Source organism: Panthera uncia, chromosome E1 (genome assembly GCF_023721935.1).
Source record: "Panthera uncia isolate 11264 chromosome E1, Puncia_PCG_1.0, whole genome shotgun sequence".
Classification (NCBI taxonomy): domain Eukaryota; kingdom Metazoa; phylum Chordata; class Mammalia; order Carnivora; family Felidae; genus Panthera; species Panthera uncia.
The window spans coordinates 9323990-9346900 of NC_064814.1; the positions used below are offsets into that span (position 1 = coordinate 9323990).

Consider the following 22911-nt stretch of genomic DNA (forward strand, 5'->3'; position numbering starts at 1 on the left):
CTCTTTAAACAGTTACAAAAAATAAATGTAGCCTTTATTACCAAGTAATAAAATAAAAGACATAATTAACTCTAGCATAGAGAAGCACGATGAGGTGATTAAATGAGTAACAAGTGTACGTTACTTTCTTTCTGGGGAAAGACTGGGTTTTAAGTATCGCAGTGCCTGGCATCGTAAGTGCTCAAAAATACAAATCCAACGTCGTTTTAAGCAGAATTAGGGATTGGCAGAACAAGGAACTGGCCCAGCTTAATGTGTGGGTCAACAGGGCCTAGGACTGCATGGGTCAAATGAGGGCTTCTGGTAAAAGAATAGAAAAGGGGAAGGAGTAAAGACAGGAGACCGGTCCCATGAGTTTTGGGTTTTTTTTAATACCTGACTAAAAATTAGTAGCAAACACCTCCTGAAATTTTAGCATTGTAATAAGATTACTACATGATAAAAAGGAAGCCATGAAAGGAACAGCTTCCATTTTATTTTCTTTTAAGAGCCAGGGTGGGAGCACACTGGTAATTTGGTCCTGACTCCTAAAATCATTTGACTTCACCACTGCACTGCCCACATGGGAGACTATAAGCAGTGTAAAAGGATAGATACACTAGATCCGATCTACAAACCCAGGCTTCTCCTAAACTAGCTGGATTCAGAGGGGAAAAAAAAGCTGACCTGCCTTACCGTATTACTCGATAACAAGATACATTTACATGACATAGTAAAGTCACTTACCGAACAAGATATTCTCACAAAGCTAACTTTTTAAAAAGCTTGTAAAAATTATACATTTATACACATACACACTACACTTTTACAGTTGAAAAGATAGTCCAAATAGTTCAACAGCTCATTTAGTGCTTTTTTGTATTGTTTTCCCTTCCAGATTCTTTGTCACCCCCTTTGCTCTGCCCTAAGCGGACATCATTCTGTCCCATTATCTACTAAACCCAGTAAATGTTCATTTACCCCACTAGGCGCCATCTACCTGGGTGACTCTGGAGGGAGGTTTTTGAAAGGTCCGGTCTATACCGAGGCACACAGTTTACACGGGTGGGAAAGAAGTGGCATAATCAGTATCACGACCACAGGGAGCAGCCCTTCCACGGCAGGACAAGTGCTCACACCTACATGGTCCAGTGCCCACTCATTAAAAACACAGTCAAAACCCACTCAGCACCCAGCAAAAGTTACTGAGGGTCCCATAAAGCGAGTCACACTGGTTCTTAAAGGAAGTGAGCTGTTTCGGGAATCGCTGGAGGAGAGTCACTTTGAACAGTGGTGGTTTGACAACTGTGGAAGAAGTCACTTGAACTCTTATAAAGAGAATTTTTAAGGGATCAGCAGCCTCCCTGGAAAATTCAGGAAAACCAACAAAAGAGGGGATGGTTTTCATCTTTTCATAAAGTTCTTCTCCAGAGCTATTGAGGTTCTCTGCAGAGAGTAGATATTCCGTTTTACCCGGTCCTCCAGGGAGGAGGTAGATGCACTCTCCAGCTTCATGCGACTAGGAACAGAAGAGAGGAGAATAATGTGAGTTACAAATATTTGTCAGCTGGTCAACTCTCTGGCAGCATTAGAAGAAACGGGTTGCCAGTCATATAGCCCATGTAGAAATACAAGCTCTTTTAAAAGCCCATGTAGATAACTTTGGAGTGAGTCCATTTGGAACTCCATTCTTTAAACCAATATCCCTAAGGGCAAATTTATCTGTTTTGGAAAGTAAGTAAAGCCTCATTGGAAAAAGGCCTCCTGAGAGGCGCCTGGGTGGCTCAGTCAGTTAAGCATCCGACTCTTGATTTCAGCTCAGGTCATGATCTCACAGTTGGTGAGATCAAGCCCCACGTCAGGCTCTGTGCTGACAGCGTGGAGCCTGCTTGGGATTCTCTCCGCCCCCCCCCCTCCCCCCCCCCGCCCCCCTGTTCATACAAAAAAAAAAAAAAAAAAAAAAAAAGGAAAAAGGCCTCCTGAGCCATGAACTCTTATTTAAATGGAAGGCAAGGAGATTCAATGAAAATACTAATTCACTTCTCCTCTCCTCAAATCAAAACCATCCCACTGTCTGGCTAGATGCTGGGAGTAGTAACAAAGGTGGCTTGGAGGCTGACCTCCCCGTTCTCTCTGCATAGTCACAGAAACACCAGGAACACGATGAGTGAGTCAGCTGCCCAACTGCCTCCTTGGAACCATAGCCATGAAAGCCTTTAGGCAGCAGGAAGATGCACTCACTGGATAAACCTTCCATCTCGGGAGCCCAGCTTCTCCAGCTTCTGCTCCCGTTCGTCATCCTTAGCGTGCCTCTTGAGGATGTTTAGCCTCTCTTCCTCCCGCCACTTGGCATTTTCCATCATCTCTTGCCGTTTTCGCTCTAGTTCCTCTGATGAGAGCTTTCTGTTGAACACAAAAACCATCAGGTCTACTTCTCTCCCAGCAAAAAAAAACCAAACACTTCAGGGAGAACAGATATCAGGTAGGACCCCAGGTTCTCCATCGCACTGCTCTCTCCATGGAAATGCCCAACCCAGGGCCAAACTCAGCATGAGTTTCCTTCCTTCCTAACATCTTGGGTCAGGTGGTTTCATCCAAATTTCAAAGACTTGTAATGAAGGATTCCATACTCTCTCAATAATCCCTGGAGTGATTATTCTGAAACATTAAAAACAAAATATTCCCCCCCAAAAAACAAAATATTCCACTGTTTGCTCAACAACTTATTGGAGTATGGGGGACTAAGTTAGCCATGTGACTGTTCACATCTACCATTTACCCACTGGAAATGCTTAGAAATTCATGGACGCAGCCCATGAGTATACCACTTTGGGACTAAGCCAGAAGCCAGATGCCTGAAGAATTCAAGTCAATTCAACTTAACCTCAGAAAGTAATGGGTAAGTCTTTCCTGGCACTCATTGAAAATGAAGTCAGAGCAAGAAGAGGAGGTGATGAAGGAGCTCAATCACTATTTAACAATATGAGAAACTCGAATCCATTGCTTCTCAAATGGGTGTGATGTACCCATTTGGAAGATTCCCCTTTAGAGGTGCCTGGCTAACTCAGTTGGTAGAGCATGCGACTCCTGATCTTGGGGTTGTAAGTTTAAGCCCCATGTTGGGTGTAGAGATTACTTAAAAATAAAGTCTTTAGAGAAAAAAAAAAAAAAAGATCCCTCTCTAAGTTTATTTTTTTGTAGTAATCTCTACACCCAACGTGGGGCTCAAACTTAACAACCCCAAGATCATGAGTCGCAGCTCTTCAGATTGAGCCAGACAGGTACCCCATGAAAGATCCCCCTTTAAAAGAAAAAATAAGGGGTGCCTGGCTGGCATAGTCGGAAGAGCATGTGACTCTTGATCTCAGGGTCATGAGTGGAAATAACGTCCCAAAATGCCAGCAGCCAGAGTTAGAGCCATTGGTCAGGCAACCAGAGGTTTTTTTTTTTTTTTCTCCTACAAAAATTTAATGGTTCCTGACAGGAGAACCAAAGGTAACCAGAGGGTATAAGAATGTCCCCAGCTAAAAACCAGTACAAAAAACCAATCTCCACCAGTAGACAAGCCCTGCCCATACACAATACAGTGATCTCAGCTTTTTTTTTTTTTTTAAATGTTTATTTATTTTTGACAGAGAGAGAGAGAGGGAGAGAGAGAATGAGCGGGGGAGGGACAGCGAAAGAGAGAGAGACACCGAATCTGAAGCAAGCTCCAGGCTCTGAGCTGTCAGCACAGAGCCCGACATGGGGCTCGAACTCACAGACCTTGAGATCATGACCTGAGCCAAAGTCGGACGCTCAACCGACTAAGCCACCCAGGTGCCCCAGATCTCAGCTTTTTAATGCCTATGAAGAGACAGTGAAATATCACCAAACATTTCAGGAAAGCCTCTCACATGAAAGCAACCAAAGGAAAAGGAAAAGAGAACTTAACAAAGATAAACCACGAAACTTTTAAAAAATGTACAATTCATCTTAAATAAAACTATTTAAAATTGGCAACAAAAAGTGAACAATTAAAAATCTCACTCAGAGGGGCGCCTGGGTGGCTCAGTTGGTTAAGCGGCCGACTTCGGCTCAGGTCATGATCTCGCGGTTTGTGAGTTCGAGCCCCGCGTTGGGCTCTGTGCTGACAGCTCAGAGCCTGGAGCCTGTTTCAGATTCTGTGTCTCCCTCTCTCTGACCCTCCCCCGTTCATGCTCTGTCTCTCTCTGTCTCAAAAATAAATAAACGTTAAAAAAAAAAATTTAAAAAAAATCTCACTCAGAGATGATAAATCAAAGATATTACATCATTGAAATGGGAAAGGCTTTTATTTGTTTTACTTTCTTTTAATTTTTTATTTGAGAGAGAGAGAGACTGCAAGCAGGGGAAAGGGGCAGCAGAGAGAGAGAGAGACTTCTAAGCAGGCTCTGGGCTCAGCTCGGAGCCCAACGCAGGGCTCAATCCCACAACCCTGGGATCATGACCAAAGTCGAAACCAAGAGTTGGATGCTCAAGAGACTGAGCCACCCAGGCACCCCGAGAAAGGCTTTTAAGAAGGAACAATCAGAACATACAAGAGCTCTGAAAAATCAGAGAGAACAAAGAAGTTATCAAAGAAATGATACAAGAACATTTCCCAGAAATAAAATCCGTTAAGTCAAAACTGAAAGAGGCAAATATTGACCCTAGAAAAAATATGAAACTCATACAAGAGATATAACCTCAATATTCTGCTTGGCAATGAAAAGTATCAATGAACAATATTTACATAATGGAAGAACATGAATTCACTTATTGACAAAACCAAAAACTGTGATATTTACCTAATGGAATAAATGGAGGGAGAAGAAATATGGGACTGGGAGTGTATATGAGCTCATTTATTCCAATAGTAAGAAAATACCTAATGTCTAAAATTGATGACTTAAGGGGCAGCTGGGTGGCTCAATCGGTTAAGCGCCCAGCTCTGGACTCTGGCTCAGGTCATGATCTCACGGTTTGTGGGTTCGAGTCCTGTGTCGGGCACTGTGCTAACAGTGCAGAGCCTGCTTGGGTTTCTCTCTCTCTCTCTCTCTCTCTCTCTCTCTCTCTCTCCCCTTCTTTCTTCCCCTCCCCTGCTTGTGCTCTTTTTCTCTCAAAATAAGTAAACTTAAAAATAAATAGATAAATAGGAATAAATAGATAAGTAAATATAAATGAATGAATGAATAAATAAATAAATAAATAAATGATGATGACTTAAGGGGTGCCTGGCTGGCTCAGTTGGTAGAACATGAGACTCTTGATCTTGGGATTGTGAGTTCAAGCCCCATATTAGGGGTAGAGATTACTTTAAAAAATCAAATCTTAAAATAAATAAATAAATCATACATACATACATACATACATACATAAAATTCATGACTTAAGAGACAGCAACATGTGCATATTTTTAGAGACAGGTAGCTGCCAAAAGAAACCGCTCAAAAAGCTGAAAGTGTTTGCCACTAGGCAGCATGACTGGAAGTGAGGTCAGGCAGAGCAAGGAACTGGTAGTTTCTGTGAGATTTTTTTTTTCATGTTTATTTTATTTTTGAGAGAAAGACAGAGTGTGAGGGGGGAGGGGCAGAGAGAGCAAGGGAGACACAATCTGAAGCAGGCTCTGGGTCTCACAAGGCACCTCTTGTGAGGAGATTTTTAATCGTTTTTAACTTTTAAAAATGTGTATTATTGGGGGTGCCTGGGTGGCTCAGTCGGTTAAGCCTCTGACTCTTAATTTTAGCCCAGGTCATCATCTCACAGTTTGTGAGTTCAAACCCCTGTTTGGGATTCTCTCTCGATCTCCCTCTCCCTCTGCCCCTCTCCCCCACTTGCAGTCTCTCTCTCGAAAATAAAAAAAAATAATAACAATTAGGAGCCTGGGTGGCACAGTCAGTTGAGTGTCCAACTTCAGCTCAGGTCATGATCTCACGGTATGTGAGTTTGAGCCCCGCATCAGGCTTGTGCTGAGAGCGCAGAACCCGCTTCGGATCCTGTGTCCCCGTCTCTCTCTGCCCCTTTCCCGGTTGTGCTCACTCTCTCTTTAAAAATAAATAAAATGAGGGGCGCCTGGGTGGCTCAGTCGGTTGAGCGCCGACTTCGGCTCAGGTCACGATCTCGCAGTCCGTGAGTTCGAGCCCCGCATCGGGCCCCTGTGCTGACAGCTCAGAGCCCGGAGCCTGTTTCAGATTCTGTGTCTCCCTCTCTCTGACCCTCCCCCATTCATGCTCTGTCTCTCTCTGTCTCAAAAATAAATAAATAAACGTTAAAAATAAATAAATAAATAAAAATAAAATAAAATAAAATAAAAATAAATAAAATGTTAAAAAAAAAATAAAATAGAATAAAATAGAATAAAATAGAATAAAATAAAATAAAATAAAATAAAATAAAATAAAATAAAATAAAATAAAATGTATCTCTAAGGGGTATTATCTGATCAAAATAATTTAAGCCTCAATAATAACAGTAATTGTGCCTCTAAAATAATAGTAATTAATATAAGAGTAATAGCTTTATTTTTTATTGCCTGCAGCCACTTTTACTCTGGGCAATTTATAAGCCCAATAGAAGGAATTTTAGGCATTTCTGGGGTGTGACATCACGGTAGTGGTTTTTTGGCCTGTCTTGAGCACATATATTTTTAACTTATAAAAGGGCTGTGTTGCCTGTAAGAAATTTCAAAAGCAATCAAAACTAATATTAATTAAATGGGAATCCCAAAAGACCCCAAAAATTTTTTACAAGAAAAAATACAGTCTTGGCCCATAAAAATTACTTTATTTTATAATTTTTTTAACGTTTATTTATTTTTGAGACAGAGAGAGACAGAGCATGAACGGGGGAGGGGCAGAGAGAGAGGGAGACACAGAATCGGAAACAGGCTCCAGGCTCCGAGCCGTCAGCCCAGAGCCCGACGCGGGGCTCGAACTCACGGACCGCGAAATCGTGACCTGAGCTGAAGTCGGACGCTTAACCGACTGAGCCACCCAGGCGCCCCTAAAAATCACTTTAAATTAAGCATCTCACTATAAAAGAGAACCTTCATCTTTTCAGCCATTAAGAAAGTCATTTTAGATCACCAGCTAAAATACACAAAAGAAAGAGTTCTCACAGAATTCTCAATTATGGCCCTAATTTTTCTTTTTCTTAATTCAGCATCATCTTAAGTACATAAAATAAAACAACCTTGACCACTTGGAACACCAAACCAAAACAGACAATGAAATCATAAAGTCTATGCGTTAAAGTTTCTGTGCTTTTACTCCTGGGGAAGAGAGGTCTTGAGGGCTCTAAACCATTTATGTCACAAAATTCAACACAAATTGAAAGGGAGGTAAGGAAGGCTGATAAAATAAAACAAACTAAAGTGAGGGGCACCTGGGTGGCTCAGTCGGTTAAGTATCCAACTCTTGGTTTCGGCTCAAGTCATGATCTCACGGTTCCTGAGTTCAAGCCCCGCATCAGGCTCTGTGCTGACAGTGTGGAGCCTGCTTGGGATTCTCTCTCTCCCTCTCTCTCTACCTCTCCCCTGCTCATGCTGTCTCTCTCTCAAAATAAATACATAAACTTAAAGTGATGGTAGATGGCAAAAGGGAGAAAAACAAAGCAGGATCTGAAAAAGCCTGCTGCCCACAAGCCTTAAAACACAGAAACAAATACTTACACTCACGAGTATCTACCCTAAGAGCAGCATGAATTACAGCACAGCTGAAAAACTGCCAACTAATAAGAGGTCAAATTCTATGTAACATACTCTGTCTGGGAAGGCAGGGAAGTATATAACGTACTTTTAAAGGTTGTCAGTCAAGACTAAACCTTTTAAAAGTTTCTGTTCCTTGGAGACTCAGGGAGTCGGGCAATTAAGAGTTGCAAGGGACATGTAGGGTCTGCCTCTGTTTTAACACAGTGAATAAAAGAGGTGGGTATAGACTCTCGGCGGTTCTCAACGTTGGCTGCCCACCCCCAGAGGTTTTGATGTAGTAGGGCTGGGGTGTAGCTGGGTAACGGGATTTTTTCTTTTTTATGCTTCCCAGGTGATTCGAACGTGCAGCCAATTTGGGCAGTAAAAGGAAGTTCGCAAGAGTTGCCTGGCTCCTCTAAATTCTAAGAGCAAGACGGACCCCTAGGGACAGCCTTTCATGGGCACAACCAACTCCCCTCAGGTCCCAGGGCTTTATGTCCCTGTTCTGTCTGACCCACTACACACCCAACGTGAACACAGAGTCCATCTTAGGGTGTCGGCCCTCAAGGAGAGCACCCTGCTTCTCCTTCAGCTGGTGGCTCAAGAAAGGAGCACTCTCTCAAGAAAAGCTTCTCGGTGGAAATCTCTTGAGAGAATTAACATGCTTAGATGTCCAGAGACAGTCGCTTAATCGATTGTTCATCAAGTTAAAACTCTTACTTTGTCCTTTCAGTGTGCGCAGTGTAGGGAGGCGGGACAGACTGTTAAAAGCTGACAGGAAGAGGGGCGCCTGGGTGGCGCAGTCGGTTAAGCGTCCGACTTCAGCCAGGTCACGATCTCGCGGTCTGTGAGTTCGAGCCCCGCGTCGGGCTCTGGGCTGATGGATCGGAGCCTGGAGCCTGTTTCCGATTCTGTGTCTCCCTCTCTCTCTGCCCCTCCCCCGTTCATGCTCTGTCTCTCTCTGTCCCAAAAATAAATAAAAAACGTTGAAAAAAAAAAAATTAAAAAAAAAAAAAAAAAAAAAGCTGACAGGAAGAGGGGCCCCTGGATGGCATCTGACTTCAGCTCATGAGGTCAGGATCTCACAGTTTGTGAGTTCAAGCCCCACGTTGGGCCCTGTACTGACAGTGCAGAGCCTGAAGCCTGCTTCAAGTTCTGTGTCTTCCTCTCTCTCTCTGCCCCTCCCTTGCTCACGCTCTCTCTCTCTCTCAAAAATAAAAAAATAAAATATTAAAAAAAAAAGCTGACATGAAGAATAAAAGCAGGTTTGGCAAAAAGGTGATGTAGGGGTGCCTGGGTGGCTTAGTCGGTTAAGCGTCCAACTTTGGCTCGGGTCATGATCTGACTGATGGCTTGTGAGATCAAGCCCCGTGTCGGGCTCTATGCTGACACCTGGGAACCTGGAGTCTGCTTTGGATTCTGTGTCTCCCTCTCTCTCTGCCCCTTCTCTGCTCACGCACTGTCTCGTTCTCTCTCAAAGAGAGAGGTTTGGGTTAAAATTTTTTTAATTAAAAAAATTTTTTTAATTAAAAAAAGAGAAAAGGTGATTTAGATTATCCACCTGCCCTGGTTTGAGCCACTCTGAGACTCAGGCCCGCAGAGTCTGAAGTTCACCTACGAGGCTCTTGACTCACCTGGTGTATCCAGGAGCATGGCGCCTTTGATAGACCTCTTTTTTAGGCGATGGGCTCTTAGTGCGGCCTCTCTCTCTCCTGTTGACCTTAGAGTTGTGCCTGGGACAGACACACAGAGGGCAGAAAGGAGAAAAGCCTTTTCAAGGTAGGGGCTTTTATCGTGTCCCTCAAATGATGGGAGAAAAGCTAACAGTCTTAGAATTACAATCCAAATTGAAGGGAACAGAGGGCAGAGGTGGAAGAAAAGCAAATACCTAAAGAAACAGAAGATTTGGTACTAAACTCACTCCAAAGAGCCTACATATATAAATATGTAGTTCTGGGGGACTGAGCTTTACATAGCGGTGGGGGAAAATGATGTAAAGGAAATAAACCAAAGGCGTTTGGAAAAATGAATGAACAGAAACACCTGCGGTGAGCAACCCCCACCCTTACAGGCCATTTCCCAGTGAATTCCTACACTCACGGTTTGCTTGGCCTTGGGGACCGTGACCTTCTGCCTGGGGATCGAGAACTCCTGTCCCGGGACCCTGCTTCTCTGGTGCTCTTCTTGCTGGCATGTCTGGGAGGTGAGTGGGAGGAGCTTCTGGACCTGGAATAATTCTTCAACCCGTGCATTCCCTTTTGCTTGGCCGTCAGAGGACTCTGCAGTCCCTGGCTGTGGTAGGAGTCCCTGATCTGTAGCACCAAGGAAAGGAAGAAAAGGTATTCAGAGGAAAATGTGCAGCTCAGGAGGAAATGCAGTGAAACAAGGAAATGAATAAGCAACGAGGGTCTGTACGAAGCTAAGTGGGCGTACCGATCCCATCGCACAGTTACCTCAGAGAACCACTCAAACTTAGCAAAGTTATCTGCAGAGTCCCCTAAGAGAATGTACCCACCCAGTCACCTCCACTGGCTTGGCGCTTCACCAAAGCCTGAGCAGGAGCAAGAGACAGAGCATGGAGAACAGGCCCTAAGGTTAAACCTACTATGGGAAAAAGGGATCCAGAGGGATGTCCATCTGTCAAAAGTCATCAACCTTGAAGCTTAAAATGCCTGCATTTCACGTAAGTTATCTGCAGAGAGACGGGCAGAATGCCTGCAGGCCCCACTGGTGGTTTAGACTCTCCACTCAGAGGGCCCCCAGCCCCGGTCGGAGGCTCAAGGACAAGGAATGGGCCAGTTCCCCAGCGGTGCCCGCTTTGGCTGCCCAAACTCCCTTTTTCCCATGTGATGTCTGACTGGCTGCTCGAAATGCTCTCTGTCCAAAAAGGCTCTCAAGTTAACACATTCCCTGGTCCACGGTCACTCCCTCTGAGACGCCCACACCCTTACCTGTAAGCCGTATCCAGGGGCTTTGGACAAAACAGGGGAAGAATCTGCCGTCTTCTTTTGAGCTCTAAGAGATTAAAACACACATTCATTGAAAAAGAAAATGTATGAAGGTCCAGTTTAAATGTCTCGTGCTAAAACATGCCTCCTCCTGCTTCAAACGTGACCTTCCCCACTTCTATTACTTGGGAGCGTGGCTCTCGCTTTGGACTGTCTTTGGAAGATGCATCAGCACAGTCATGTTTTTCCTGTGAAAACACGTGGGCCTGGCTCTTCAGCCCCACCGCCTGAACACATTCTCCTCTCACCTCGTGCTGCTTGCTATTCCAGCGACTAAGAGTGAGTCAGCGGTGACAGTGCTCACTGTTCCCACAGAGAAGGCACACAGAATGCGCCCAGATGGGCCCATTAATGCATTTAAAAAAAAAAAAAAAAAAAGGCCTACATAAAACCCACTTCGGTCTTGGAGGATCATAAGCTGAGACGAAAGTCACAGCCAGGATGTCTGAGCTAAGACCTACAAGGCTACGGGCAGCCCTTTAGGGGCCATGCCAAGACCTCCAAGGAACTCTGGTGCTAGATGGCAAAGTTCTGTGGGCACGGGGCCCACGTACGAGCGTTCACCACTGAAACCCCAGTGCCTGGCAGTTCCCAGCCTAGAGCAGCCGTGACTACGTGGGGAATGAATGAGTGAATGAGTCAATGAGGGAGGCCCGCCCCCACGTGCTCACCTCCCCCGGCTGCGCTCATCCTGGCTGCTGCCGCCATCGCTACTTGAGCTTCTGTGCTTATGTTTCTTGTGCTTCTTTTTCTTCTCCTTCTTTTTCTTCTTCTCCTTTTTTTCCAGACTCATTTGCAACTACAAAACACCCAGAACATAACCATGCAAGATCACGAAGGCCCCTGTCGGTCCCTCCGAGGGGCCTGGTTCACACCCGAAAACTACCTGACTTCGTCCTCTGGGACTACAGAGGCCCAAGACACCAGCGGAGTTTCCCCACCAACAAGAGGGGGCGAGTCTTACCTTGGGGGGTGCATAAACAGCCCCTAGACTACTGAACAGAATCTCGGGCGAGTGGGGCTAGGAATCTGTATTTTTAAACCATCCCCAGAACCGGTGCCTGGGAATTTCCAATCTGTCAGAGGAACTCCCAGCAACACTGAAAGCAATCGGGGACCGCAGGATCCAGCTTTCCATTCTCCTTGCCAACTAATCCAAAGCACAATCGCGGAATATGTCACGTGAATGACAAATGGGCCCTCGAGGCTTGATATCACCTGATCCCCTGAACACACTGTGTGATGAGGACTTGCACAGGCCTATCCCACACTCCCCTTTTTCTAAACAAAACAAAACAAGACATCACATGGTGCTCTTCCAATCAAAAAAATAAAAGAGAAGATAAGCTTAATTGAGCTTGATAATGAAGACTGCATAAAATCACCAAGGGAAGGTCTCTAAAAGCGAGAATGTAAAAGCCATTCTGTCTGCCCTCTCACAAGGTAAGAGTGAATGGTGAGTAGTTCTCACGAAAAGTAGCTAAAAGGCACTCTTGGTGCCTAATTTGATGCACTGCTTACCAATTCTTTGATTTTCTTCATTTTCACGGGATTATTCAACACCTCTCTTTTTTTCTCTTCCTCCTTCTTCCTAAAGAGAAAGAGAACATTATAAAAATCATGACTATCTCTTTGGGGAAGGGGATTAAGTCATTCATTGTACTCTCCACAAGACCATCTATACAGCAATCGTTTTTCCAAATACACGCAGACAGGCCCTGTGTTAAAAGCTACATGATGGTGTGGAAGTCAGGACTCTTCCTCAAATCTGCAGAAGGGACTGAATGGTGTGGGGCAAGTCCACACTGGCTCCCTGTTGTACAAGAATGAGTATGGGGAATGCCTGAGTGGCTCAGTCAGTTGAGTATCTGACTTGGGCTCAAGTCATGATCTCATAGCTTGTGAGTTCAAGCCCGCGTCAGGCTCTGTGCTGACAACTCAGAGCCTGGAGCCTGCTTCGGATTCCGTGTCTCCCTCTCTCTCTGCTCCTCCCCCACTTGCTCTCTCTCTCTCTCAAAAATAAATAAACATTAAAAAAAATTAAAAAAACAAAAAGGAGTCTTACTCTCATTATTCATGAGGGTAAACTGATCAGCCTTCATGGAAGACAATTTGGCAATACTTATCACTGCCTGCACACTCGTTAACCAATTCTTTCCCAAGAATTTGTTACTGTATGGATATAATCAAGAGGTCCCTACAGAGTCGTCCATATTATAACAATGAAAATTCAGAAACAGGTTACGGACCTAATAAGAGAGTATTAAAAAATTATGGTATACCACACAATATCGACATAAAAAATGGTATTACAGAAACATAGGGACGTAGAAAGATGCTTGCTATATATAATTAGGTGAAAAAAAAGCTTATAAAATAATGTGCACAATATCTGTACATCAATGTTCACAGTAGCATTATTCACAATAGCCAAAAAATGGAAATAACCCAAATGTCCATCGACAGACGAAGAGACAAACAAAATGTATACAACGGAATATTATTCGGCCTTAAAAAGGAAGGACATGTTATACATGGTATAACATGGACGAACCTGGAAGACATTATATTGAGCGAAATAACCCAATCCCACAAAAAGATAACTACTGTATGATTTCACCTATATGCTTATAGTAGAACTCAAAGAAAAGAGAATGGTGGTTTGCAGGGGCTGGGGCAAGGGGAAATGTGGAGTTCTTGTTTCATGAGTAAAGAGTTTCAGCTTTGTAAGGTGAAAACCTTTTTTTTTTTTTTTTTTTAACATATTTATTTTGGGAGAGAGAGAGTGCGAGTGGAGAAGCAGCGGAGAGAGAGGGACACACAGAATCAGAAGCAGGATCCAGGCTCTGAACCTGTCAGCACAGCTAACACAATTACCACAATTTAATTAATTATGAGGCTAACAAAATGGTGGGGCGCCTGGGTGGCTCAGTCAGTTAAGCGTCTGACTCTTGATTTCAGCTTAGGTCATGATCTCGCAGTTCTTGAGTGCAAGCCCCCAAGTCGGGCTCTGAGCTGTTAGCACGGAACCTGCTTGGGATTCTCTCTCTCTCTCTCTCTCTCTCTCTCTCTCTCTCAAAATAAATTTTTATACAATACCTTTATATATATATCTATGCAATACCTTTAACATGTAAATAACTTTATTTATTAAAAAAATTTTTTTAATGTTTATTTATTTTTGAGAGAGAGAGACAGAGTGTGAGTTGGGGAGGGGCAGAGAGAGAGACAGGCACAGAATCTGAAGCAGGTTCCAGGCTCCGAGCTGTCAGCAAGAGCCTGACGCGGGGCTCGAACCCACGAACCGTGAGATCATGACCTGAGCTGAAGTTGGACACTCAACCGACTGCGCCATCCAGGTGCCCCAATATGTAAATAACTTTAAAATGTTTTCAAAAGAAGAAATATAAATGACAAAGGTTTTTCAATGTTCAACCTATCCACTTGAAATAAAATCCTGCAAATTAAACCAAACAAATTTATACATATGGCAAAATGCAACTCCACTTTGATACATTACACATTAGGGTTTCGAGGCAGATTCTTTTTAAAGGGTTTGGCTGCACAAAAAAGGAGGGCCGGGGGGTAGGTAGAAGGCCTGTTCACCCACCTATCCCACGATATACATATCCCCAAATTTCCAAGAAGCTGCCAGGCTTTCTCATCTTTTTTTTTTTTTTTTTTTTAATTTTTTGAGAGACAGAGAGAGAGAGAGAGAGCGCGAATCCCAAGCAAGCTCCGCACTATCGGCACAGAGCCTGGTGTGGGGCTCAATCTCACGAACCACGAGATCATGACTTGAGCCGAAACCACCCCTAACCAACTGAGCTACCCACATACCCCTTACCTTGCTTCTATCCCATTTTTTGTTCAAGGGCCAAAGGTAAATGAATAAATCTGGTCTGCCCTGGTCTACTTGCCATCTCTTATCACGTGGCCTAGATAAGACACACTAGATGGAGCCTCCTTCCCAACATCAGGGAGCCCAAATGGAGACAAATCCTTTTACAGAGCAGACCAAAGTCAAGAGGAAACCGACTGGAAAGCTGAGAAGCTATGAAAAAACCCTCCCCGGCCCGTCGCCAGTACCTGATGATGAAGAGCGGGTCCTCCCGGATTTTGCTGGCCATGTCGAGGAGGGAATTGGCACCGGATGGGGCAAAAATGGAACCTGGGAGCAGTCCTGTCTCCGAAGAACAGCCTGCCTCCTTCTCCTCCATCTTCTCAAAAACGTACTTGTCAATGGGGCGCCCCAGCAAGTACTCATCACGGTTCACCATCCCACCAGGACCCTGATACATCCAGTCCAATTTTTCTTCTTTTTTCCTAGGTCAAGACAAAAAAAAAAAAAAATACAATCGAAGTGTAGGGCTCTTGCAGACCAACACACACAACCCCAACACGAGGGAGAGATGGCAGCTGGCAAGAGCACGACTCATTCTCCAAGCACCTAGTAGGGACTAAACGCTGTGCTCCTCGTGGCACATGAGAAGAAATGGTGCTTGCCGGCATGGAGCTCGCCATTCCGTGGAGAGATCGTTCCTCCACACTTAAAGCAATTTCTGTGAAGAAAGTATCCTCCCAGACATGGACGTTTGTTCAGGGCTTCTCAAGCCTCCTTTACAAAGTCCTTATGTTACGCTTCATTTTGAGGATAATCTGAAACAGTAAAGAGATTCTGCATCACCTCATGACCGAGAACAGTTTCAGGGAGCACGTGTGCGGATGTTCGAGGTGTCTTTTGGAGCGTGGGCACAAGCAGGAATTCCACATGTGAGATAACTCAAGATGATGAGAAAAGACCAGAGATAAGTGAAGAAGGAAATTATGCTTTCAAGCCAAAAGAGAGTTATCAATATCAGTAATGTCAGTCATGTCTGATATTTGCCAAACAAACATTGCTCTGTGCTTCTGAGGGGGAAAAAATGGTGGGAAAACTGAACCTTCCCACAACAGACGGCAAAGGCACGCCAAATTAAGTGCATGCGCCGCAGCAGCCGATAACACGTTTACACTGCGAGCGGCTAAGTAGCTTCATCAAGAGCAGTATTATCTGTAACATTAAATTCAATGTTTTTTGAATATGGCTTTTCAAAACTGGCATATCTATTTTTGTTTACGATTACGTAACAACTATGAGCATAAGGAAAGTCTTCCTAGTTAGGTCTTTGGACATTTTTATTTATTTTTATTTTTATTTTTTTAACTTTTTTTTATTTTTGAGACAGAGAGAGACAAAGCATGAACGGGGGAGGGTCAGAGAGAGGGAGACACAGAATCCGAAACAGGCTCCAGGCTCTGAGCCATCAGCCCAGAGCCCGACGCGGGGCTCGAACCCGTGGACCGCGAGATCGTGACCTGAGCCGAAGTCAGCTGCTTAACCGACTGAGCCACCCAGGCGCCCCTGGACATTTTTAATAAGAATATTTTAGGGGCGCCTGGGTGGCTCAGTCGGTTGAGCATCTGACTTCGGCTCAGGTCACGATCTCGCGGTCCACGGGTTCGAGCCCCGCATCGGGCTCTGGGCTGATGGCTCAGAGCCTGGAGCCTGCTTCCAATTCTGTGTCTCCCTCTCTCTCTGCCCCTCCCCCATTCATGCTGTGTCTCTCTCTGGCTCAAAAATAAATAAACGTTAAAAAAAAAATTAAAAAAAGAATATTTTAACCCAATAATGGAGGGGTCATAATGCTTTCGTTTTAGATTTGTTTTTGTTTTTTTCCCCATTAAAAGGAGCGGTTTGAGAAACCCTCTAGTCTATAATTAAAAACTGATTGTGGGCCACTGGGGTCGGGCTCCACCCAGCTTGCCCAGCCTCACTCACCCCACTGGAGTCAAGATAGAGGAGTATAGACAGGGCCGCGCCCTGGCAAACTGTGGGAGACTGTGGTGGGGCCTTTACAATGAGTACCGCAGGTAGTGGAGTCTTTCAAGCAATTAAAGGTTCTTGCCATTCTCCAGCTGGAATAAACCAGCGACTACAGGAGACTTTGACAGCTATTAAAATCAGGCCTCCGCAGTTGGGAGGTAGCTTTGTAGTTTGGAGAGGTCTGTTTTCCACGATCGATTGTTGTGTGGTTCAAGATAGAGGGAACGAAGGCCTCTGAAACTCCATCACGTGTGCTGCCTTGATAGGAGCCACACTGGCAGCAAGAAATGGACCAGTGGCCATGGTTGTTGGGTCAGCTGTGATGGGTGATCCAAGGATTAACTGGACGAGCTGGCATCTGGTTGACAAGATTTGCTTTTGTGCAGTTTCTTTTTTTTTTAATATGATTTATTGTCAAATTGGCTTCCATACAACACCCAGTGCTCATCCCAACAAGTGCCCTCCTCAATGCCCATCACCCACGTTCCCCTCTCCCCCATCCCCCATCAACCCTCAGTTTGTTCTCTGTATTTAAGAGTTTCTTATGGTTTGCCTCCCTCCCTCTCTGTTTGTAACTTTTCCCCCTTTTCCCTTCCCCCATGGTCTTCTGTTAAGTTTCTCAAGATCCACATATGAGTGAAAACATAGGATATATCTGTCTTTCTCTGACTGACTTATTTCACTTTTGTGTGGTTTCTCAATGGTCCTTAGTTTGTTGAAGACTCCTCCCAGTTGCCTTCAACCCAGTGACCACTCTCCCCATTGGAGACTATATGGACAATGCCAATAGGACTTCTTTCCCAGGACTTCTTTAACAGAATAAGTTGCAGTTCAAGAAGGATTTGGGAAGACCAAGGTACAGTCTGTTTTTAAACCATAGGATAACTATGGCCAAACAGGCTATGAAGAGACATTTAGCACACGGTGGGGGGGGGGGGGGGGGGGGGGGGGGGAGGGGATGAGGTGTAAAAAGAGAATACATTTCTTTATCCACCCTTGGACTGTATTTGTGACTAAAGTAAATGTCCAATAGCATTAAAATAAAATATATAATAAGTGCTTAGAAGGTCAAGGACAAAGGGCAAATAACCGTGAAACATGGCCACCATTTCCTTTGGGACTTCTGTGCCTAGGGCGAAAAAAAAAAAAGAATTGATTGTGAAAGGCAGACCACTTCAGATCTTAAGGAAGTCTGAGTAGGAAGATCAGTGTTGCCTAGAACATTCTAGGAAGCTCGCTTTCCTGAAAGGCCGTATAATCAACATGATGGTTAAGAGCACTAGCTCTGGAGTCAGGCAACAGGGATTTGAACCCCAGGTCTAAAGCCAAGCACCTTCTCCGAGCCCTGGTGTCCTCACCTGTAAAATGAGGATAAAACTGTACCTACCTCACAGGTTTGTTGGGGATTAAATAAGACACATCAGGCGTATGATGTGTAATGCTTTGCTGAATAAAAATTTCAAGGGGCACCTGGCTGGCTCTGTCATAAGAGCATGCAATGCTTGATCTTGGGATTGTGAGTTTGAGCCCCACGCTGGGTGTAGAGATTACTTTAAAATTAAAAAAAAAAAAAGAGAGAGAGAGAGAGAATTTCACAATTTTTTTTTTTTTTTTTTTTTTTACTTTTGGTTAGTGGGAAAGCAAACTCTTATGACTAGTGAGTATTGAATCTAAAATTGGTATCTGTTTGAAAATCAAAGGTTCACAAAGTTTAAAATTTCACATAGAACAATGTGTGTTCACTTTGTAAGCTGCCCAGGAATTAATTTGAATGTGTGAAATTTATTTACATTCAATTATTCGTTTTTATTAAACATTTTTTTAAATTTTTACTTATTTTTGAGAGAGAGATGGAGCATGCAAGAGTCAGCGGGGCAGAAAGAGAGGGGGGGACAGAGAGTCCAAAACAGGCTCTGCGCTGACAGCAATGAGCCCAACGCGAGGTTTGAACTCATGAACCACGAGATCATGACCTGAGCTGAGTTGGCTGCTTAACCAACTGAGCCATCCAGGTGCCCCTATTTGCATTAAATTATAACGTAGGTGTCTGGTTGGCTCAGTCAGTAGAGCATGCAACTCTTGATCTCAGAGCTGTGAGTCTGAGCCCCCACATGGGGGGCAGAATTTACCTAAAAAAAAAAAAAAAAAAAAAATTTTAGGGGCACCTGGGTGGCTTAGTCAGTTCAGTGTCATGATCCCGGGGTTGTGGGATCTAGCTCCACTTCGGGCTCCGTGCGGAGGGTGGAGCCTGCTTAAGATTCTCGCTCTCTCCCTCCCTCGGCTCCCTCCCCCACACACTCTCGCTCACTCTATAAAAAAAAAAAAAGTGAATTTTTTTTTTTTGCTTTATAGGCTTTAATTTACATAAAGCCTATAAAGTAAAATAATTTAAGGTGTGTCTACAGTACCAAAAACCATAAAACTTCATTCCCTTATCTCATTGGATATATTAATGTCATATTGTTGTATTTAAAAATTCTAAAATTTTTTTTTTCCAAATTTTAAAAAATCTATTTTGAAAGAGACAGAGACAGCGCAAGTGGGGGAGGGGCAGAGAGAGAGGGAGAGAGAGAATCTCAAGCAGGCTCCGCACTGTCAGTGCAGGGCCCAAGGCAGGGCTCGAACCCACAAAGCCGTGAGATCATGACCTGAGCCGATACCAAGAGTTGGGTGCTCGAGGGACTGAGCCACCCAGGTGCCCCTAAAAACTCTTACTTATTTTAAAACATTCCAAGTTTCATACTTGAGTCAGAAGGGCCTTCTCCCCAATCCATTATCCTGAACGTCCCCAGGGCACCATGTCCCTAATGCCATTTCCATGAAGTGAAACTAAGTTTCACGTACACACACAACCCTGAATGTCACAGACCCCGTCATGAAGTATTAAGGAAGAGCCCTAGATACCCAGTGGGGAGAGTATGCCACACGGCACCCCAGGGACTTGCCCACAAGGACGCGAGCAAGGCAAACGTACGAGGAGAATGAACAAGGAGACGGTGCCGATTACCCCATTTCTGGCTCTGTGTTGTTCTCGCAAAACTCAAGAATGCGCTGTACGCTTTATGCTTTGCATTTTTCTCAGAACACATGTCCTCCCACCTCAGTTTATGAGACGGGTAGCCTGATAATTATCTGCTATTCCTATCCCATATTATACAAGAGGAAACTGAAATAAGGTAAAACTGAGCGGTGGGACTGTCCACGCTCACGTAGCTTTTACTGACAGACGCACCATCTGCCTCCCTCCACGAGGCCTCACTGCGCCCCTGAAATGAGCCCGCGGTACATAAACAAACAAAAGCAGGTCTGAGACCTGGACACGTCCCGAGAGGCGGGGTGGGGGGCAATCATCCTCAGGCCTGGTTATTGGTCGATCACCTGCTACAAGCCAGGCCTGCGCTAGGCCCTTTGGGTGTCATCTCATTTGATCCTCCACAAACCTTGGGAACTGGACACTCTCCCTTCCTTGGTCCTACCGAGGTCACCGAGGCCCCGAACTTGCTCTCGGTGCCACAGTGAGGCCAGGACACCCCAAGCCAGCCTCAGCGCTCAGGCCGGGCCGACTCCCAAACCCATGCTCTTAACCAGCAGGTCTGCAGCCAGAGGATGACGCCGCTGGGGGCCGGTCCTGCACCCTGGGACACCCACAGCCCCGCCGCCTCCTCGCAGCCCCGGCTGCCCCCTCACTTGACGGCCCCGACGTCCTCGGCATAGCGCTGCATCTCTTCCCGGGCCCGCTCCTCCCGCAGCTCCCGCTGCAGCTCTTCGATCTTCTTCCGCTCAGCCTCATGCTTCTGCTCGGCCTTCCACACCTTCTCCACATTGCGGAGGGTCTGGGGGTGCCAGCTCTTCTTCAGATTCTGTGGTGGCGAAAGGAGGGAGAAGACGATGCGGGGAGCCGGTGGGTGCGTGGGCCCCACCACCACCGACCCCTCTGCTCCCTGTTCGTGCCAGGGCAGACATCTAGGGGCAAGGCATCGTTCACAACGGCGAGGTTGGCCCCCACCAATCTCCCACACATCCAGGGGTTCTGTTCAAGTATGTAAGGCGTCAGGCCTTGTCCGGGTTCCCTTTGAACACTTTTCACTCGGAATGCACATGACTCGGACTTCCACGGGCCATTCCTGAACTAAGGGTTAGTGATGACAGTAAAGGAGGAATGGGCAGAGAGGTGGGAAGGTAAACTCTAAAAGGCAACAGAACTCAAGTGCCTTTGGCAGGGGACCTTTCATTTTCACGAACACAATCTTCCTTCTCTCGAGTCCACTTAACCTGCCTTCACCTTGGTTTACAACCCCAACCTTTCGTGGTTTACAACCCCACCGAGTACCTCTTTCACCCTTCCTTCCTGGGACTCTCCCCTTGGTTCTGAGCTCCCCTTCGCACTACACCTGGACGGACTTCAAGAATGATTCTCCTCTCCCGCTTCCCCATAAACCACTACTTTGGTTCAGCTTCCCAACCAGGGAAGGTTTCCTGGAAGCAGTGATCATCTAAGGACAACTATAATTTAGCCCAGTGATGTACGAAGCAGGGTAGAGTGGGGGCAGATTTCCAGAGGGAACAGCACACACAACCGCAGGCCCAGCGGCAACAAAGAACACAGCACAGATGATTTCGTGTGGCTAAAGGTGGCATGCAAGCTGATGAAGGGGGACGGGGCCGAGGGGCAGGGGCGGGGGGGGGGTCCAAGATGAAATCAACAAAACCAACTAAGAAAGCAATAGAATAAGGGCATTATAAACCATGTTAATGGAGTGGGCTTGTAGGAAACACTAAACAGTGCAGGCATGACTAGCTATCATGTGAAGAATGGATTGGAGAGGGCAGAGACTGGAGACCAGGAGACCAGTTAAGAGGCCTAAATGAGAAAACCAACACAAGGTATCTGGCATGGAGAAGGTATTCAGTCAATGAGGGCTCTCTTTTCTTTCTTTTCTCTCTTCCTCCTTGTCCTTCCTTTCCCTTCATCAGGTCACTCAATCCCCTGTCCCCTCCCCATCCCTGGCCTTATCCTACTGGTCTTCCTCTCTCTCCTTTAACATGGGTGATCTTGCCCCCCCCTCCATGCACTCCACATTTGGCAATGTCCAGACACATTTTTGGTCGTCCCATCCAGAGAAGAGTGCTACTGGTATCCAGTGGCTAGGGACCAAGAATGCTGCTAAACATCCTACAATGCATAGGGCCATCACCCCCCCACCCCCGACACACACACATACACACACACACACACACACACACACACACAAGCAAAACAAAAAGTGGTGCCTGGGTGGCTCAGTCAGTTGAGCATATGACTCTTGATTTCAGCTCAGGTCATGATCCCAGGGTCATGGGATCGAGCCACACTCAGCGTTAGAATTAGGTGTCATTCTAATCAGTGACACCTAACAAACTCTAATGCAGATACTGGATAGGTAGAATTGATCTATTTGCTGATTCAATCAGCTACACTTTAAAGAGATTAGCATCTTTCTGACCTTGCACCATGCCGTTGTGGGTCTTTTGCCCCGTCGGGGGCTTCAGCACCCTACAAATGAACTATGCAGTTCAAGAGAAATTGCCACATCACTTATATTTAAGTGCCATAAATCCAGAAGAAAGTTCTGTCACTACAGATCAGAATGAAGCACTGACGAGGAGTGGAAGTCAGAAAGGTGGATATGAAGAAGATCTCTTCAGGTTTAAAACAGACCCCTGGATACGGCTCAAGGGCAAAGAGAATGGGGCACAAACCACTCCTACTATAGTCCAAAATATGACTGAACTCCCAGCTGAGGAAGAGAGAAGTGTCCCAAGACAAGACATACAAAGTAAAGCTTGCGTGACACGATATCTGCCTCCTTTCGTAAGCATGGTTCCACCACCACCACCACCACCACCACCACCACCCCCTCCCAGAATTTCCAGTCGGGAGAGTCCCCGCCAACAAACAACACAAACACCTGCCGCCACCGTTGGCGACACGCTTCGCACACCTTTCCAAGTCTCCGCCCTGTCCCTCCGTGGCCCCAGAGATCGGTCCCCTCTCCAAGGCTACGGCTCCCTTCTCGCGGAAGCACGGCTGTGTAGCCATGGTCACCCACTCCCACACCCTCCAATTTCCGTCCCCAGACCCGGTCGGTCTCCCGCTCAGTCCTCTCCCGCCCAGGCTTCCCCCACTTACCAGATCTCCTCCCCCCATGACGACGGAGAAGTTTCCTCTCTGCGCGGACCTGGAGGATTCAGGAGGGATCCGGAGGAAACGCAGACAAACAGTTCAGCTGCGACCTCCCCGGATCTGGTCTCGGAGGCCACCGGCTGCCACTTCGACTGCCAGATCTAGAGCCCACTTCCGGGAGGGCGTCCTATTACAGCGTCGGCGTCTC

General features: G+C 45.7%; 1 protein-coding gene and 1 long non-coding RNA gene across 2 annotated transcripts; one reads left to right on the forward strand and one right to left on the reverse strand.

Annotated features, from left to right (window-relative positions):
- Window positions 1-12: 12 nt before the first annotated feature.
- CWC25 (CWC25 spliceosome associated protein homolog) lies at window positions 13-22911 on the reverse strand. The gene is made up of 10 exons (XM_049637512.1): window positions 22710-22911; window positions 20228-20400; window positions 14764-15000; window positions 12196-12265; window positions 11346-11473; window positions 10618-10681; window positions 9767-9978; window positions 9301-9399; window positions 2221-2382; window positions 13-1498 (listed from the first exon to the last, which is right to left on the reverse strand). Exons 1-10 carry the CDS (start codon window positions 22725-22727, stop codon window positions 1384-1386), a joined length of 1278 nt encoding a protein of 425 aa, XP_049493469.1. The 5' UTR covers window positions 22728-22911; the 3' UTR covers window positions 13-1383.
- LOC125927320 (uncharacterized) lies at window positions 17498-18832 on the forward strand. Its single transcript, XR_007459299.1, has 2 exons — window positions 17498-17809; window positions 17956-18832. It is a non-coding gene; the product is annotated as an uncharacterized LOC125927320 (long non-coding RNA).

Bases quoted from the DNA above. Each gene is read 5' to 3' on its own strand.
- CWC25 (XM_049637512.1), bottom strand. The intron at 12,266-14,763 runs GTACTGGCGACG...CTTTCTCTTTAG, and splicing joins GACCCGCTCTTCATCATCAG to GAAGAAGGAGGAAGAGAAAA. The intron at 9,979-10,617 runs GTAAGGGTGTGG...TTGGTGCTACAG, and splicing joins CCCCTGGATACGGCTTACAG to ATCAGGGACTCCTACCACAG.